The 19,366-nt window shown below is 43.9% G+C and overlaps 1 protein-coding gene across 10 annotated transcripts in view; it reads left to right on the forward strand.

The window, feature by feature from the left end:
• Window positions 1–19,366, forward strand: part of sgk3 (serum/glucocorticoid regulated kinase family member 3) — a 118,196-nt gene that overhangs the window by 59,920 nt on the left and 38,910 nt on the right. For 9 of the 10 annotated variants that reach the window (XM_063064537.1, XM_063064526.1, XM_063064517.1 and 6 more), the window contains 2 exons: window positions 10,862–11,066; window positions 12,972–13,055. In XM_063064537.1, the coding sequence (XP_062920607.1) occupies window positions 10,989–11,066; window positions 12,972–13,055 (162 nt within the window). In that variant the 5' untranslated portion in view covers window positions 10,862–10,988. Of the gene's footprint in view, window positions 1–927; window positions 1,026–10,861; window positions 11,067–12,971; window positions 13,056–19,366 lie in introns of those variants that run through there. The other variant, XM_063064545.1, reaches the window with a different exon arrangement.

A 19,366-nucleotide genomic window follows, 5' to 3' on the forward strand; every position in this document is an offset into this window, starting at 1 on the left:
GCCTGTTTCTTTGCTGTAGTGTTCTGTGACTCTATGATATGATTTTTATGGTTATTTCCATTTGGTTACTGCATTTGTCCACCAGTAAATTAATTTATTATTTAGCAATGCAGCACAGAGTATGCCCTTCTGGCCTTCTAAGCCATGCCACCCTGGCAACCCCTGAAAACCCAATTAACTCTAACTTGATTGTGGGACAATTTACAATGACCAATTAACCTACCCAGTGTGTCTTTGGACTGTGGGAGGGAATGGGTGCACCTGGAGAAAACCCCACACATTCAACAGGGAGGACGTACAGACACTCATGGAATGACACCGGAATTAAACTCCGAAGTCTGGAATACCCTGATCTGTAATAGCTTCACACTAACTGCTACAGCACAGTGATCTTCTTGATATTGTGGTGCTCAGTTGAGAAATACCATTTTTACTGAGCTTCCAACCCCCAAGTTTCAATGGGTAGCGTCACAAATGAATAACATGCATAAATAGAATTAAAATGCCTGGACTTCTGAAAATAGATTAATAGATATTAGACTTGATAATTCAGTTTGTAGGATAACTGCATTTGAAGACTAACCTTGACAATGGAAGGGAACTTTAGGGACTTTTTGCAGCACCGTTTGCAGGTTTTTCTGGGGCTTGACTTTTGATGTGAACTATAATGGCTGCCCAGCCCATCAATCCAAGCTTGCCCAGAGAGATACTGACTTGCTTTGGACACAGGATATCTCTTCCGTTTTCCATCTGCTTTACAGGAACCTCAAATCAAATATTTAAAATTCTCCTTTCCACTGTGTCCATCATGGACACTAGCTTTCCCAGCATCCAGGACATCTCTTCAAGGAGCGAAGTCTGAAAAAGGCCGCATCCATCATTAAGGACAAACATCATCCACGGTATGCCCTCTTCTCGTTGCTACCATCACGCAGGAGATACAGGAGCCTGAAGGCACATGCTCAATAATTCAGGAATAGCTTCCTCCCTTCAACCATCAGATTTCTAAATGGATTTTTGAACCCGTGAGCACTACCTCACTACTTTTTTTGCTCGACTATTTTGTGTGTGTGTGTGTGTGCACACTGTAATTCAGTTATTATTATGTATTGCAATGTTCTGCTGCTGCAAGACAACAAATTTCACAACATATGCCAGTGACATTAATTCTGATTCCGATTTGCATTGATTCTATGCTGTTGAGAAACTTCTTTACTCTGAAAAGTAACAAAATGCAGAAGGTGTCAGCAAATCTTCTGGTATGCAGGAGGAAAGTTAGTGTGGGCCTCTCAAATGATACTCACGAGGAATAGTGGTAAGTATAAGATTTAGCCCATTTTGATTAAAATAGGATTACACATTGGCTTCATGGGAAAAACAGAGAGTGGTAGTAGATGGTTCTCTGGTTGGAAGCCTGAGACTAGTGGTGTGCCTCAGGGATCGGTGCTGGGTCCGTTGTTGTTCGTCATTATATCGATGATCTGGATGATAATATGGTAAATTGGATCAGCAGAATTGCAGATGACTCCAAGATTGGGGATGTAATGGACAGTGAGGAAGACTTTCAAAGCTTACAGCTGGATTTGGACCAGCTGGGAAAAGTGGCCTGAAGAACGACAGATGAAATTTAATGCAGACAGGTGTGAGGTGCTGTACTTTGGGAGGGCCAACTAGAGTAAGTCTGACACATTGAAAAGTAAGGCACTGTGGAATGCGGTAGAACAGAGAGATCCATGGTGCTTTGAAAGTGGTGTCACTGGTAGAGTCGTAAAGAAACCTTTTGGCATTTTGGCCTTCATAAACCGATGTACTGAGTACAAGGGTTGGTGAGGCCTAATTTAGAGTATTGTGTGCAGGTTTGGTCAGTGAGAGTGTGGAATGAGCTGCCAATACTACTGGTGGATGTAGGGCCAATTTCAACATTTAAGATAAATTTGGAAGGTTATGCCAGGCTATGGTCCAGCTGTAGGTCAATGGGACTAGGCAGATTGGAAGGTTATGCCAGGCTGTGGTCCAGCTGTAGGTCAATGGGACTAGGCAGATTGATGATTTGACATGGACTGGATGGCCCGAAGGCCCTGTTTCTGTGCTGTAGTGTTCAGTGTCTCAGTGAGAAGGTTACATAGGATGCAACTTTTTTTCTAAAAGCTTGGCAGCAGTTACATTTCCTTGATGGCATTTCTGATGACCTGCATATTTGGTAGAGTCATAGAAAAGTACAGCAAAAAAACAGGCCCTTCGGGAAATTTGGTTCATACCGAACGATTTAAGCTACTCCCATCAACCTGCACTGGGACCATTATCCTCTATGCCTCTACTATTCATGTACCTATCCAAACTTCTCTTAAACATTGAAATCCAGCTTGTATGCACCACTTGTGCTGGCAGCTCGTTCCACACTCTCACAACCCTCTGAGTCCCCTCATGTTCCCCTTAAACTTTTCACTTTTCACCTTTCACCCTTAACCAATGACTTCTAGTTGTAGTCCCACCCAACCTCAGTGGAAAAGCCTGCTTGCATTTACCCTACCTATACTCACAACACGCTGGAGGAACTCAGCAGGTCGGGCAGCATCCGTGGAAAGGATCGGTCGACGTTTCGGGCCGGAACCCTTCGTCAGGACTGTAGGGGGAAGGGGCAGAGGCCCTATAAAGAGGGTGGGGGGAGGGTGGGAAGGAGAAGGCAGGTAGGTTCCAGGAGAAAAACCAGTAAGGGGAGAGGTAAAGGGGTGGGGGCAGGGAGGTGATAGGCAGGAAAGGTGAAGAAAGAATAGGGGAAAACACAATGGATAGTAGAAGGAGGCAGAACCAAAAGGGAGGAGGTAGGCAGCTGGGGAGGGGGCAGAGTGACGTAGGGATAGGGGAAGGGAGGGGGAGGGAATTACCAAAAGTTGGAGAATTCTGTGTTCATACCAAGGGGCTGGAGACTACGTAGACGGTATATAAGTTGTTGCTCCTCCACCCTGAGTTTAGCCTCATCATGGCAGTAGAGGAGGCCATGTATGGACATATCTGAATGAGAGTGGGAAGCAGAGTTGAAGTGGGTGGCTACTGGAAGATCCTGTCTGTTTTGGCGGACAGAGCGGAGGAGCTCGACGAAGCGGTCCCCTGATCTGCATCGGGTTTCACCGATGTAGAGGAGGCCGCACCGGATGCAATAGATGACTCCAACAGACTCAGAAGTGAAGTGTTGCCTCACTTGGAAGTACTGTTTGGGGCCCTGAATGGTGGCAAGAGAGGAGGTGTAGGGACAGGGTAGCACTTGTGCTTACAGGGATAAGTGCCAGGTGGGAGATCCGTGGGGAGGGATGTGTGGACCAGGGAGTCGCGGAGGGACCGATCCCTGCGGAAGGCGGAGAGGAGTGGAGAGGGAAAGATGAGCTTAGTGGTGGGGTCCTGTTGAAGGTGGCGGAAGTTGCGGAGGATAATGTGTTGGATCTGGAGGCTATGGGGTGGTAGGTGAGGACAAGGGGAACTCTGTTCCTGTTGTGGTGGTGGGAGGATGGGGTGAGAGCCGAAGTGCGGGAAATGGAGGAGATGTGGGTGAGGGCATCATTAATGACAGCAGAAGGGAAACCACGATCCTTAAAGAAAGAGGACATTTGAGATGTCCTGGAACGGAAAACCTCATCCTCGGAGTAGATGTGGCGGAGACGGAGGAACTGGGAATAGGGAATGGCATTTTTGCATGTGGTGGGGTGGGAAGAGGTATAGTTGAGGTAGTTATGACAGTCAGTGGGCTTGTAGAAAATGTCAGTAGACAGTCTGTCTCCAGAAATGGAGACCGAGAGATGGAGAAAGGGGAGAGAAGTGTCCGAGATAGACCAAGTGAATTTGAGGGCTGGGTGGAAGTTAGAAGTAAAGTCGATGAAATTGACGAGCTCAGCATGGGTGCAGGAAGCAGCACTAATGTAGTCGTCAATGTACCGAAGGAAAAGTTGGGGAGCAGTACCAGAATAGGTTTGGGAGCACAGACTGTTCCACATAACCAACAAAGAGGCAAGCATAGCTAGGGCCCGTGTGAGTACCCATAGCTACGCTCTTGGTCTGAAGAAAGTGGGAAGAGCCAAAAGAGAAGTTATTGAGTGAGAGAACCAGTTCCGCCAACCGGAGGAGGGTAGTGGTGGTGGGGAATTGGTGAGGTCTATTATCCAGAAAGTAGCGGAGGGCTTTGAGACCTACTTCATGGGGAATGGAGGTGTATAGGGATTGGATATCCATAGTGAAAATGAAGCGGTTGGGACTGGGGAACTGGAAGTTATTGAAGAGGTGGAGGGCATGGGATGTATCCCGGACGTAGGTGGGGAGAGACTGAACTATGGGTGACAAAATGGAGTCCAGGTAGGCAGATACAAGATACAAGAAGCTATGGGTCTGCCAGGGCAGTCACGCTTGTGGATCTTGGGGAGGAGGTAAAACCGAGCGGTATGGGGTGTGGGAATTATGAGTTTAGTGGCTGAGGGTGGGAGGTCTCCGGAGTTGATAAGGGCGGTGATGGTACGGGAGACAATGGTTTGGCGGTGACCCCAGCATCTGCAGATTATTTTGTGTTTACGATTCGCTACTCTGCTGCGAAGTCTCTTCGAGGTATGCCTACCCTGAAGAAGTTTAAATCCTCTCTTCGATGGGAGTTCAGTGAGACCCTCTCTCACTGCTCCCCCTCTGTGTACGTCGACTGATCTTTTCCACGGATGCTGCCCGACCTGCTGAGTTCCTCCAGCGTGTTGTGAGTGTTGCTTTGATCCCAGCATCTGCAGATTATTTTGTGTTTACCCTACCTATACCCCTCATAATTTTGTAAACCTCAATCAAATCTCCTCTCAGTCTTCTATGTTCCAAGGAATAAGGTCCTAGCCTATTCAATCTTATAACTCGGGTCTTCCAGGCCTGGCAATGTCCTTGTAACTTTTCTCTGTACTCTTTCAACCTTATTTATATATATTTCCTGTAAGTAGGTGACCAAATCTGTACACAAATAAGGCCTCACCATTGTCATATATGACTGCACAATAATATTCCATCTCCTGATTTATGAAGACCAATGTGCTTGAAGCTTTCTTTATGACCCGATCTACCTGTGATGCCACTTTTAATGAATTATGGACCTGTGTTCCCAGAACCCTTTATTCTACCACACTCTTCAGTGTCCTACCATTCACTGTGCATGGCCTACCCTGATTGGTCCTACTGAAGTGTAAAACTTAACACGTGTCTGCTTTAAATTGCAACTGCCATTTCCCAGCTGAAAGCCATGATAGCCTTCCTCACTGTCCACTACACCCCAGTCTTGGTGTCATCTGCAAATTTGCTAATCCAGTTAACCACATTATCATCCAGGTCATTGACATAGATGACAAACAACAACGGATCCAGCACTGATCCCTGCAACACTCCACTAGTCACAGCCCTCCGGTCAGAAAGGTAACTTCCTAGAAAAAAATCTGTAAGATTGGTTAGAAATTACCTACTATGCACAAAGCCATGCTAACTGTCCTTAATCAGTCTGTGTCTTTCCAACTACCTTTATATCCGAACACACTAAATGCTGGAGGAGCTTAACAGGCCAGGCAGCATCTATAGAAAAAAATACAGTCGATGTTTCGGGCCGTCAAGCTCACCGGCATGTAATTTCCTGGTTTATTTTTAGAGCCTTACTTGAACAGCAGAACAACATTGGCAGTCCTCCAATCCTCTGGTATCTCTCCTGTTTGTCACTAAGGATGTTTTAAATATCTCTGCTCGGGCCCTGGCAATTTCTGCACATGCCTCCCACAGGGTCTGAAGGAACAACTTGTCAGGCACTGGGGATATATACTCCTTAATTTGCCACGATTAGCGAACACTCCTCCTTTGTAATATGTGCAGGGTCCATGAAGTTGATGCTGCTTTGCCTCATTTCTATAGACTCTGTGTCCATCTCCTGAGTCAATACAGATGTGAAACATTTATTTAAGTTCTACCCCATCTCTTTTGGCACCACATATGAATTACCATTCTGATCTTCCAGCAGACCAATTTTGTCCCTTGCAATCCTTCTGCTCTTAATATATTTGTAGAAATCCTTAGGATTCTCTTTTACCTTGTCTGCTAAGGCAACCTCATGCCTTCTTTCAGCCCTCCTGATTTCTTTCTTAAATGGTCTTCTGCATTTCTTATACTCCATAAACACACCATTGTTCATACCTGCTTATTCTACCTGCATATACCTGGTATGCAACTCCTTTTTTTTCTTAACCAGGGCCTCAATATGCTTTGAAAACAAAGGTTCCCGACACGTTATCTTTACCTTGTATTCTGAGGGGCACATACAAACTTTGTACTCCTAAAATTTCACTTTTGAAGGCCTCCCACTTACCACCTCCTCCTGCCAGAAAACAGCCTGTCCCAATCCACACCTGCCAGATCCTTTCTGATATCATCAAAATTGGCCTTTCTCCAACCCACGGGCCAGACCTATCTTTTTGCATATTTACATTGAAACCAATTGCATATGATCACTAGATGCAAAGTGTTCCCCTATACAAACTCTGTCTCCAGCACTGTCTGATTCCCTAATAGCAGATCAAATATCGCGCACTCTCTCTTTGGAATTCTATGACTGTTGAAGGAAACTTCCCTGAGTGCACTTGACAAACTCTATCTTACCTAGTTCTTTTACAGTATGGGATTCCCAGTCAATGTGTGGAAAATTAAAATCACCTACTATAACAACCTAAACAACAGGAATTCTGCAGATGCTGGAAATTCAAGCAACACACATCAAAGTTGCTGGTGAACGCAGCAGGCCAGGCAGCATCTCTAGGAAGAGGTACAGTTGACGTTTCAGGCCGAGACCCTTCGTCAGGACTGATGAAGGGTCTCAGCCTGAAACGTCGACTGTACCTCTTCCTAGAGATGCTGCCTGGCCTGCTTCGTTCACCAGCAACTTTGATGTGTGTTACTATAACAACCTTGTTTCTTGCAACAGTCTGTGATCTCGCTACAGATTTGTTCCTCTCAATCCCTTGGAATGTTGGGTGGCCTGTGATATAATCCCATTAATGTGATCGTACCTTTCTTATTTCTCAGTTCCAGCCATAATGCCTCTCTAGATGAGTTCTCCAAGCTGACCTTATTCAGCACTACCGTGATACTTTCCTTGGCTCCTCCACGCCTTTAATCTCTCCTGCTCTGTTGTTTCAAAAGCAGATGAACCCCAGAATATTGAGCTGCCAGTCCTGCCCCTCCTGCAACCAAGCATAACTAATGGCTATAATTTCATAATTCCAGGTGTTGATCCGTGGTAGTTCAAACATCATGCACAACATAGTCTCCTTCTTCCCCAGCTTTGTGCGCATCATCTTCAAGAAAAGCATTTAGTAAGAGGAGGACATTGTCTTTCATTTGAATTTGAAAAAGTTAGAGATATGCAGTTGGTTTTAAGCAAGTGCAGAGATTAGGAGGAGGAGAGGAAAGCATAATGTGGAATGTTTGTGATCAAATGAAAGACTAATTTAATGACAACAGAGCAGTTGACAAAAGCAAAAGAGCATTATAAAAGGGTAAGTTTTGAAACCAAATATGGTGTATGGGTGTTGTGAAAAGGAATAGCAGAATCATTACCAACTATGGTAGTTGAAAGCAGTGGTGCTTTGTGATCTGAAATTATTGAATTGTGTCCGGAATTTTCAAGTGAGCAGTGGGCCAACAAACTGCCTTTCTAACCTCCCTTTTAGAATTGGCTCACTTAACCAAGGAATCCTGCCAGTAAGAACTTGACATAATGCTGTGAGACCTTTCTGTATCATGCCTTGATAAATGCATGTTCTGTTGTCTGTGTTAGGGGTGTTGTAAAATCAGGCAGATCTGACAAAAGAATCACTTCCCATTCTGGGAAGTCATTGACTTGTTGATAACTGCTAACACCAGTAGTTTTGTTGCCGGAACTGGATCTAATATGTCAAGGAAAACAAAGTGCCAGATCTAAAAGTTACTTATTGCTCAAGCTAGTGTTGTGCTCTGCTGGAAACAGTTTGGGAGATTGAAGCCAGAGCAGTAGAATAGGAAAGTGATGGAGAATTCAAATGACATGCAACTGGGAGCTTCTGCAAAGTTACTATCATTTCCTTTTTATTTTTAATGATCTGGCTATATTTCAGCTCATCTGATATGCCAATTGCAATTTGTAACCCTACAGCCTTCAGTTGATTTTCTTTTTGATATTTTGTGAAAGCTCAACTTCCTTGGCAGTTTATTCCATACATTCACTAATCTTGAACGAAATAATAATTCCTGATCTATTTGCATTCCTTTTCAAAGGAAAAAAAAATTTTGAGTTTGTGTTATCTTGAATTAAGATAGAATTCATGTTGCAAATGCATCCTTTCTATAAATCCAAGGAACTCTATTTAATGTTTTTGAAAATAGCATTGGTATAAATTAAGCATGACTCTGATTTGGTCTAATTTTTGCTTACAACAAAATTGGCTGATAGTTATTTCCAAAAAAAAGGTGCAGCGTTAGTGTTTTCGCATAAAGGCAACTGAAGCAAGTAACTCAGAAAATGGGAAATTGTTTCTTCCATTGTTTTACACTATGTTGTAAATCAAACCAACAAAAGCTGTTGGATTTATTTTTTTTAAGCTGAGTCTCTTGTATGTAAAGTATGATTTTGCTACTATATAGTTTTATCTTACTGGATGAGATGGAAATAAAGATGAATTTTTTCAAAGGCTTGGATGATTGCCCAGATAAATCCTATTTCCTTTTTAAAAGTCAGGCCACATGTTTTCAAAAATGCGATTCTGCCAATTATAGAGGTCATCTCTTTAAACAGCTGTAGCTGTGCAACAAAATGCCTTTAAATGTTTTCAGCATCATTTTAATGTGAGGGTGATATGATAAAAGTTGGTTATCCAAACAGATGACAGTAGGAAATGGTAGGACGTAACCATTTTTTAAAAAAAGAGGCTGGTTATTTTAAATTAAGAATGTAAAAATTTTTTCTTGAAGGGTTGGTTAATCTCTGGAGCTCTCCACCCCTAAGAGTAGGAGTGGTAGAGGCTAGATCATTAGATCAGTGCCTATAAAAAGTATTCACCCCCCCCCGCCAAAAGTTTTCATGTTTTACACATTGAATCACAGTGTATTTAATTTTTTTCCACTTCTCTTTAATATGACACACCAAATCATCATTGGTGCAGCCAGTTGGTTTTAGAAGTCATATAATAATAAATGGAGATCTGTTTTTGGAGATCTGTGTGCAGTGAAGGTGTTTCAATTAATTGTAGTAAAAAATATGCCAATACCTGGAAGGTCCAACTGCTGATGAGTCAATAACTTGGCAAAAACTACACCATGAAGTCAAGCAACTCCGTGAAAAGGATATTGAAAAGCATAAGTCAGGAGATGGATACAAGAAAATTTCCAAGTCACTGAATACCCCTTGGAGTACAATTAATTCAACCATCAAGAAATGGAAAGAATTTGGCACAGCTGTAAATCTGCCCAGAGCAGGCCGTCCTCAAAAACTGAGTGACCGTGCAAAGGGACTACTGAGAGAGGCCACCAAGAGACCTAGGACACTTCTGAAGCAGCTACAAGCTTCGGTGACTGAGGTGGGAGAGACTGCGCAAACAACAACTGTTGCCTGGATGCTTCACCAGTTGCAACTTTACGGGAGAGTGCCAAAGAGAATGTCACTGCTGGGGGAAAAAAAAACTCATATGAAATCTCGGCTAGAGTTTGCCAGAAGGCATGTGGGAGACTGAAGTCAGCTGGAAGAAGGTTCTATGGTCTGATGAAACCAAAATTTTTTTGACCATCAGACTAAATGCTATGTTTGGTGTAAGCCAAACTCCACACATTATTAAAAAACACACCATCCCCACTGTGAAGCATGGTGGTGGCTGCATCATACTATGGGGATGCTTCACTGCAGCAGGCCCTGGAAGGTTTGTGAAGCTGGAGTGTAAAATGAATGCAATACAGGGAAATCCTGGAGGAAGACCTGATGCAGTCTGCAAGAGAACTGTGACTTGGAAGAAAATTCGTTTTCCAGCAAGACAATGACCCCAAGCATAAAGTCAAGCTACACAGGAATGGCTTAAAAACAACAAAGTTAATGTCCTGGAGTGGCTAAGTCAGAGTCCAGACCTCAATCCAATTGAGAATTTGTGGCTGGACTTGAAAAGGGCTGTTCACTCACGATCCCCATGTCAGCTGACAAAGCTTGAGCAAGTTTGTAAACAAGAATGGGGAAAAATTGCTGTGTCTTGATGGGCAAAGCTGATCACAGACTGAAATTTGTAATTGCTGCCAAAGGTGCATCTACTAATGTACAAGTACTGACTTGAAGGGGGTGAGTAATTATGCAATCAATTATTTTATGTTTAATAATTGTAATAAATTTAGACCAAATTGTAAGAAATTTGTTTTCACTTCCACTTTGACACAAAAGAGTCTTTTCTGTTGATCAGTGCCAAAAAGGCCAAATTAAATCCACTGTGATTCAATGTTATAAAGCAATAAAACAAGAAAACTTCCAAGGGAGGTGAATACTTTTTATAGGCACTGTATATTTAAGGTGGAGATAGATAAATATTTGAACAATTGAGGAATTAAAGATTATGAGGAACTGTCACAAAAGACTTGAGGTCAGCATAGATTAGTCATGATCATAATGAATAATGAGTCAGGTTTGAAGGTTCTGGAGGCCTGCTGCTTTTTTCTAGTATTTAGAAAAGGCAAATACTCAAAAGCAGAACTTAAACCATAGCGTGCATGATAATTTTAGTATCTCAAATACATTGTCACGTAAAAATAAATTAAACCTGGTTTGCTTCAATTTTTTAAAGTTCAATATAATGTTGTTCTTTTGTAGGTATTATGACAAATGCAGAGAGATATGTACCTGAGTTAATGAATTTGAATGAACAGCCATAAAATTGAAGTATCACTAATTTTCCTGTTTTGGATCTACCCGCAACTCCTTTTGGAGAAAGGAAAAAATGGATTCAAAATCAACATATCCAAACGTCAGTATTCCCAGCTTTGATGAACACCGGGAGAAAAAGAAGCGCTATACGGTAAGTATGGAAATTACAGATACAGATCGAGTTCAATTACTTCCAGAAGCTTAAGATTGGAAAGTATTTTCCAAAATATTTGTTCTATATTAGTAAAAGTTAATATTTTCACGCAACAATCAATTTTATGCTTGCTGCATTTGTAAATGCAACCATACAACTGTGTCAAGCTGGTTAAATTTAACATTGGATATCACATAGATCTGTGTTGGAAGAAACATGAGTGAGAGTTTGTAAAGTCAATCTCGAAGGCTACTAGAAGCACAAATTGGATCTTTATTGGTTGGAGTATAATAAGTTACGCAAAATCAACTGAAATGAAAGAAGTTCCCTTAGTAATGTATTGGATGCAGCTTGAGATCCCAACTTATGGTTAAACAGGAGCAAAATTAGCAGCTGGAGTCTACTGTTTTTTTTGGTGTGTCATCTACAGCAGGAGTCCCCAACCTTTTTTGCAATGCGGACCGGTTTATTATTGACAATATTCTTGCGGACCAGCTGACCCGGGGGGCGGGGTAGGGTTGCCAACGGACAAGAGTAGCAGTCAAATACGTTGTGTTTAACCCGAGACTACAATGACCATGAAGCCTTGTGCGGACACCAGTGTGCATGCGAGTACATGCCGATCTTTTTCTACCAATCGTTTTTGGCAATTCTGTTTGGGGGCGGGGGGGGCTGTTAATCACGACAGGAATAAAGGTGATAAGTGGCTAATACACTCAATTTCGTTTCCAAAAGGATTTATCTGACAAATTTAATATTAAACACACAGCGCATATTTTCCTCGCATGAATACAGTGATAAGTCAATTATCAGGAGAGGACAGGGGAGCTTGAAGTAAGTATTGAACGAACTTCCAGTAGAAGTGATAGAGGCAGGTTTGATATTATCATTTAAAGAAAAATTGGACAGGTATATGGGCAGGAAAGGAATGGAGGGTTATGGGCTGAGTGCAGGTCGGTGGGACTAGGTGAGAGTAGCGTTCGGCACGGACTAGAAGGGCAGAGATGGCCTGTTTCCGTGCTGTAATTGTTATATAGTTATATAAGTCAATAACATCATAACATTTTAAGTAACGTTTGGATATTAAACATACAGCACATATTTTCCCGGTATGAACATATAAAATCATTGCAACACACCAATATTGCTGAATCAGTGGGAGCCCTGGGCTTGTTTTCCTGCAACAAGACAGTCCCATCGAGGGGTGATGGGAGACAGCGATACTCGAAGGTTGTTCCTTATGTCCAGTCTATTCCGCAATTTAGTTTTCGTTGCATGCATTGCAGAGATGTGTTGGAAATGGAAGCAACGTTTTCAGTGCTTTCATGGCTATCTCAGGATACTTAGCCTTGTCTTTGATCCAGAATGCCGGCAGAGATGTTATGTCAAACATACTTTTCAGCCTGCCGTCATTTGCAAGCTCAAGGAGTTGATCTCCTTCCCGCGCTGACATGGATGACGCACGGGTAATCACCTCGCATGCATTCAAGCTCAACAGTGCGTGACAGGGAATGAGGAAAGGTGCAGCTGACTCCTATCGCCAAATCATATCGTTTCCTCACGGCCCGGTAGTGCATGCTTTGCGGCCCGGTGGTTGGGGACCACTGATCTACAGGGTTCTTTCCTTTTAATCAGAAATGAGGTGTTAGGTTCTTTGTAAAGTGATTACTAAATCAGTAACAGATTGCACAATGGTTAGAATATGTGTATATCCTCTTCTGCCTCCTCCTTAGGTGAAATGGTAGGATTGTAGAAAGTGCAAAGAATATCGACTAATCTTACTTCACAGCATCTAAGTTAAATGTTCATTGAATATAGATCAAAATAATGTTACAAACTGATGGATTGGTTCATAATATTTGGAATTTGGTTTCTTCCTATTGTAATTATCCTTTTCCACAGGTTTACAAAGTACTAGTGCGAGTCGGTAGGAATGAATGGTTCGTCTTGAGACGTTATGCTGAATTTGATAAATTGTACAACACAGTAAGTTTACTGAGTACATGTTGCATGTACAATATATTTTTTCCTTGTTTATCGTCAGGTAGCATGATGTTAGCTAAGTACTCTGAACTTCTAAATTAAACTGCATCTCTTATCTTTAAGAATGATCTTTCAGTTCCTGCAGTAGGCATCTTTCCTTTCTTAAAATCATTATGTAATTGGCTTTAAATCCATTAGGTCATCACATGAATATCAGTTTACTGTAGAACCTGCAGTTTTAACTTAAAGATATTGTCCATTAAAAGGATCTTCAAACACAAAACTAAAATTGTTTTATGAGCAAAGACACTAATTGTAACTAAAAGTAAATATAGCTGAGTTCGCTGTTGGTTCTTAAGACGAGGAGCGATAACAGCTTTTATTATTCCTGATTCCAACATTAAATAAATACAACCGAAAATAAATAGTGACTTAATGAAAATGCTGGAATACTCAGTATTTCATTGCTATATTTCATTAGGAGTTTGAGGATATTTGGTGTGTCACCTAAAACACTCAAACTTCTATAGGTGTATAGTGGAAAGCATTCTGACAGGTTGCATTCTACAGTATGCAGGGGCTACTGTACAGGACCGAAAGAAGCTACAGAAATTAGTCAGCTCCATCTTAGGTACTAGTCTCCATAGTATCCAAAACATCTTCAAGGAGCAGTGCCTCAGAAAGGCAGCATCCATTATTAAGGACCCACAACACCCCAGGGCATGCCTTCCTCTCATGGTTACCATCAGGAAGGAGGTACAGAAGCCTCAAGGCACACACTGAGTGATTCAGGAACAACTTCTTCCCCTCTGCCATACAGTTCCTAAATGGACACTGAACCCATTTTTGTGTGTGTGTGTGTGTGTGTGTGTATATATATATAGTGCAGAGAGAACAGAGGTCACATTCCAAATAGATGACATGTCATCAGAACATATAAAAGGACGTTGGCATGAAATATTAACTTAGCTTTCAGACTCAAAAGTATTTGTTGCTGATGTAACACACATCAAAGTCGCTGGTGAACGCAGTAGGCCAGGCAGCATCTCTAGGAAGAGGTACAGTCGACGTTTCAGTCGGAGACCCTTCATCAGGACTAACTGAAGGAAGAGCTAGTAAGAGATTTTAAAGGGGGAGGGGGAGATCCAAAATGATAGGAGAAGACAGGAGGGGGAGGGATGGAGCCAAGACCTGGACAGTTGATTGGCAAAAGGGATATGAGAGGGTCATGGGACAGGAGGCCTAGGGAGAAAGGAAAGGGGGAGGGGGGAAAACCCAGAGGATGGGCAAGGGGTAAAGTGAGAAGGACAGAGGGAGAAGAAGGGGAGAGAGAGAGAGAGAAAGAATGTGTGTATATAAATAAATAACGGATGGGGTACGGTGGGGGGGGACATTAGCGGAAGTTTGAGAAGTCAATGTTCATGCCATCAGGTTTGAGGCTACCCAGATGGAATATAAGGTGTTGTTCCTCCAACCTGAGTGTGGTTTCATCTTTACAGTAGAAGAGGCCGTGGATAGACATATCAGAATGGGAATGGGATGTGGAATTAAAATGTGTGGCCACTGGGAGATCCTGCTTTCTCTGGCGGACAGAGCGTAGGTGTTCAGCAAAACGATCTCCCAGTCTGCATTGCATCTCGCCAATATATAGAAGGCCACATCGGGAGCACCGGACGTAGTATATCACCCCAGCCAACTCACAGGTGAAGTGTCGCCTCACCTGGAAGGACTGTCTGGGGCCCTGAATGGTGGTCAGGGAGGAAGTGTAAGGGCATGTGTAGCACTTGTTCCGCTTACAAGGATAAGTGCCAGGAGGGAGATCGGTGGGGAGGGATGGAGGGGGGACGAATGGACAAGGGAGTCGCGTAGGGAGCGATCCTTGCGGAAAGCAGAAGGGGGAAGGAGGGAAAGATGTGCTTAGTGGTGGGATCCCGTTGGAGGTGGCGGAAGTTACGGAGAATAATATGTTGGACCCGGAGGCTGGTGGGGTGGTAGGTGAGGACAAGGGGAACCCTATTCTTAGTCGGGTGGTGGGAGTATGGAGTGAGAGCAGATGTGCACGAAATGGGGAAGATGCGTTTGAGAGCAGATTTGATGGTGGAGGAAGGGAAGCCCCTTTAAAAAAGGAGGACATCTCTCTCGTCCTGGAATGAAAAGCCTCATCCTGAGAGCAGATGCGGCGGAGACGGAGGAATTGCGAGAAGGGGATAGCATTTTTGCAGGAGACAGTGTGAGAAGAGGAATAGTCCAGATAGCTGTGAGAGTCAGTAGGCTTATAGTAGACACCAGTAGATAAGCTGTCTCCACAGATAGAGACGGAAAGATCGAGAAAAGGGAGGGAGGTGTCGGAAATGGACCAGGTAAACTTGAGGGCAGGGTGAAAGTTGGAGGCAAAGTTAATAAAGTCAACGAGCTCTGCATGCGTGCAGGAAGCAGCGCCAATGCAGTCATCGATGTAGCGAAGGAAAAGTGGGGGACAGATACCAGAATAGGTTTGGAACGTAGATTATTCCACAAAGCCAACGAAAAGGCAGTCATAGCTAGGACTCGTACGGGTGCCCATAGCTACACCTTTAGTTTGGAGGAAGTGGGAGGAGCCAAAGGAGAAATTATTAAGAGTAAGGACTAATTCCGCTAGACGGAGCAGAGTGGTGGTAGAGGGGAACTGGTTAGGTCTGGAATCCAAAAAGAAGTGGAGAGCTTTGAGACCTTCCTAATGGGGGATGGAAGTATATAGGGACTGGTGAAAATAAAGCGGTGGGGGCCAGGGAACTTAAAATCATCGAAAAGTTTAAGAGCGTGAGAAGTGTCACGAACATAGGTAAGAAGGGATTGAACAAGGGGGGATAAAACCGTGTCGAGATATGCAGAAACGAGTTTGGTGGGGAGGAGCAAGCTGAGACAATAGGTCTACCAGGACAGGCAGGTTTGTGGATCTTGGGTAGGAGTTAGAAACGGGAAGTGCGGGGTGTGGGAACTATAAGGTTGGTAGCAGTGGATGGGAGATCCCCTGAGCGGATAAAGTCGGTGATGGTGTGGGAGACAATGGCCTGGCGCTCCTTAGTGGGGTCAGGATCGAGGGGTAAATAAGAGGAGGTATCCGCGAGTTGTTGCTGTGCCTCGGCAAGGTAGAGGTCAGTACGCCGGACTACAACAGCACCGCCCTTATCGGCAGGTTTTATAGTAAGGTTAGGATTAGTGCGGAGGGAGTGGAGAGCAGAGCGTTCGGAAGGAGTGTGGTTGGAATGGGAACAAGGTGAGGTGAAGTCGAGATGGTTGATGTCCCGTCGGTAGTTAGCAATAAAGAGATCCAGAGCAGGCAGAAGACCAGAGCAGGGTGTCCATGAAGAAGAGGAGGGTTGAAGACGGGTGAAGGGGTCTTCGGTGGGGATGGAACAGTTCTTGCCGATCAAGTAGGTTCGGAGACGGAACCGGCGGAAGAAGAGTTCAGCCTCATGGCGAACGCGGAACTCGCTGAGGTGTGGGCGAAAGGGGACAAAGGTGAGGCCCTTCCTGAGGACAGAGCGCTCTGCCTCAGAGAGTTGAAGGTCGGAGAGGATGGTAAAGACCCAGCACAGATGAGAAGTGGGATCGGGTGGGGGGGGGGAGGCTGGGGGTGTCAGTGGAGAGGGGAGGGTTGGGGTGAGAGGAAGATGGGGCCTCTGAGGACCCAGGAGCTGACGGTGGAATCTGAGGGAGACGGGGTTGCAGAGTGGTGGTGGGGGAAGGGGAGACGGGAGTCACAATAGCAGCACATAAAGACCCGGCCTGGAGTTCAAGGCTGGAGTCGCAGTTGGTGGTTGCGCAATCACTTTGAATGTCTCCATGGTCGTTGCTGGAGTCCAGGTTTTGAATATGCCCTGAGGAGGTGTTGGAGCCGGCGAGATCAATGGCATGAGCCACAATCTGAAGTTCATGCCTGCTAGCGTCAGGGCCAGCAGGCTCTGGGGTCTGCAGATGTAAGATCTTGCAATCCTCGCCTAACATGACAAAGTCAAAAAAACGGCGATTGCAGGCATGGATCCGACGGAGGATGAAATAACGGGTAGGACCATTACAGACGGTGAAGATATGTCCCGAAGGTGTGGAAGGGTCTGGGATAGGGACGCCAAATATCTCCTCATGGCGGAGGGGGTCGCCTCCAGAGCTTGATGGGAGAAGCGACGGGAGGCAGAGTCAATAAAATGTGAGTACTTCGGATCCTCAGAAGGTCCAAATTGAGAGGCTCGAAAACGAATCCTATAGCCAACTGGAGTAACTTGGCGGCAGAGGCACGTTCCAAGAAAGGATATATGGCTGTGATAGCGAGTCTGAGAGACCTGACAGACTGGGAGATCATTTCGCTGAACAACTACGCTCTGTCCGCCAGAGAAAGCAGGATCTCCCAGTGGCCACAAATTTTTATTCCACGTCCCATTCCCATTCTGTTATGTCTGTCCACGGCCTCCTCTACTGTAAAGATGAAGCCACACTCAGGCTGGAAGAATGACACCTTATATTCCATCTGGGTAGCCTCCAACCTGATGGCATGAACATTCACTTCTCAAACTTCCGCTAACGCCCCACCTCCCCCTCGTACCCCATCCGTTATTTATTTATATACACGCATTCTTTCTCTCTCTCTCTCTCTCTCTCTCTCTCTCTCTCTCCTTTTTCTCCCTCTGTCCCTCTCACTTTACCCCTTGCCCATCCTCTGGGTTTTTCCCCTCTCCCCCTTTCCTTTCTCCCTAGGCCTCCTGTTCCATGATCCTCTGATATCCCTTTTGCTAATCAACGGTCCAGGTCTTGGCTCCATCCCTCCCCCTCCTGTCTTCTCCTATCATTTTGGATCTCCCCCTTCCCCTCCCACTTTCAAATCTCTTACTAGCTCTTCTTTCAGTTAGACCTGACGAAGGGTCTCGGCCTGAAACGTCGACTGTACCTCTTCCTAGAGATGCTTCCTGGCCTGCTGCGTTCACCAGCAACTTTGATGTGTGTGGCTTGAATTTCCAGCATCTGCAGATTTCCTCGTGTTGCTGATGTATCTGTTTTTTTTCATTGCCATATAAATGATCCAGAATTGATAGGTATCAGGTATAAAATATAATTATTGTATTTGAATAGTAAACATCAATTCTTCATAAAATTGCAAAGCTCGAGCCCAAACCCAAGCTTGATTACCTGGTCTTGCTTGTCACTTCAGTGCACTGCCATGGGAAACCTGCACTGCAGTTTACAAAACTGACAAAAATGTGAGTCGTCAAGGCAACGGGAATGTATAGGTGTGAAGAGAATGAAGAAAATCTGAAACAAGGAAAAAGTGAATGTGTAGGAGGCCAGAATCCACAGCACATTGCAGATTGCGGGATGCAGATTTGTATTTAACCACAAGTCATTATAAAAATCACAATTTATTACAGATAGTTGCACAGAAGGAGAGAGAAATGTTCCTTGCAGGAAATTATTTCTAAAATAGGATCAGAATTTAATCAAGAAACAGCTGTTTTTATTGGTCAAAATTTACATTTCACAGGAATGCAATGGCAAAAAGAACATTTAGGCAAGATTCTCATTACAACATAACCATCTTCTGCATCACAAACTATCCGTGAGGAAAAACTGTCATATCAATCGTTACTTTATCTGGTCTATAAACAGCCTCCCAGTATTCTTTTCTTTTTAAATCTTTTTATTGAATTAGTACACAAAAGGTAAACCATGTAGACACTAATACACTGTTGCAATATAAATTTACAAGAGATAATACACAAAAAAAGTTAGTACAAACAGCAGGAATTCTGCAGATGTTGGAAATTCAAGCAACACACATCAAGTCCTGACGAAGTGTCTCAGCCTGAAACGTCGACTGCATCTCTTCCTACAGATGCTGCCTGGCCTACTGCGTTCACCAGCAACTTTGATGTGTGTTGTTAGTACAAGCAGTGCAGTTTAGATATACAATAATAAGGTAATATAATAGTATACTAATTTTCCATACATATCAATAAAGAGAAGAAAAAACCCACCGTGCAACTAATCTAAAAAGCAAAGCAATGGGCTAACTAGGTATCAAGTTGACTTAAACAACTTAAAACAATCACGTCCTCAAACCCGACCGCCTCCCAGTATTGTGTGGCATTAATTTTCTGCAAGACACATGTAATTAATGTAATTTTAAAAATGCAAATACAAGGAATCCTGCAGATGCTGGAAATTCAAGCAACACACATCAAAGTTGCTGGTGAACGCAGCAGGCCAGGCAGCATCTCTAGGAAGAGGTACAGTCGACGTTTCAGGCCGAGACCCTTCGTCAGGATTAACTGAAGGAAGAGCTA

The sequence above is a fragment of the Mobula hypostoma genome, chromosome 1, assembly GCF_963921235.1.
Source record: "Mobula hypostoma chromosome 1, sMobHyp1.1, whole genome shotgun sequence".
NCBI lineage: Eukaryota > Metazoa > Chordata > Chondrichthyes > Myliobatiformes > Myliobatidae > Mobula > Mobula hypostoma.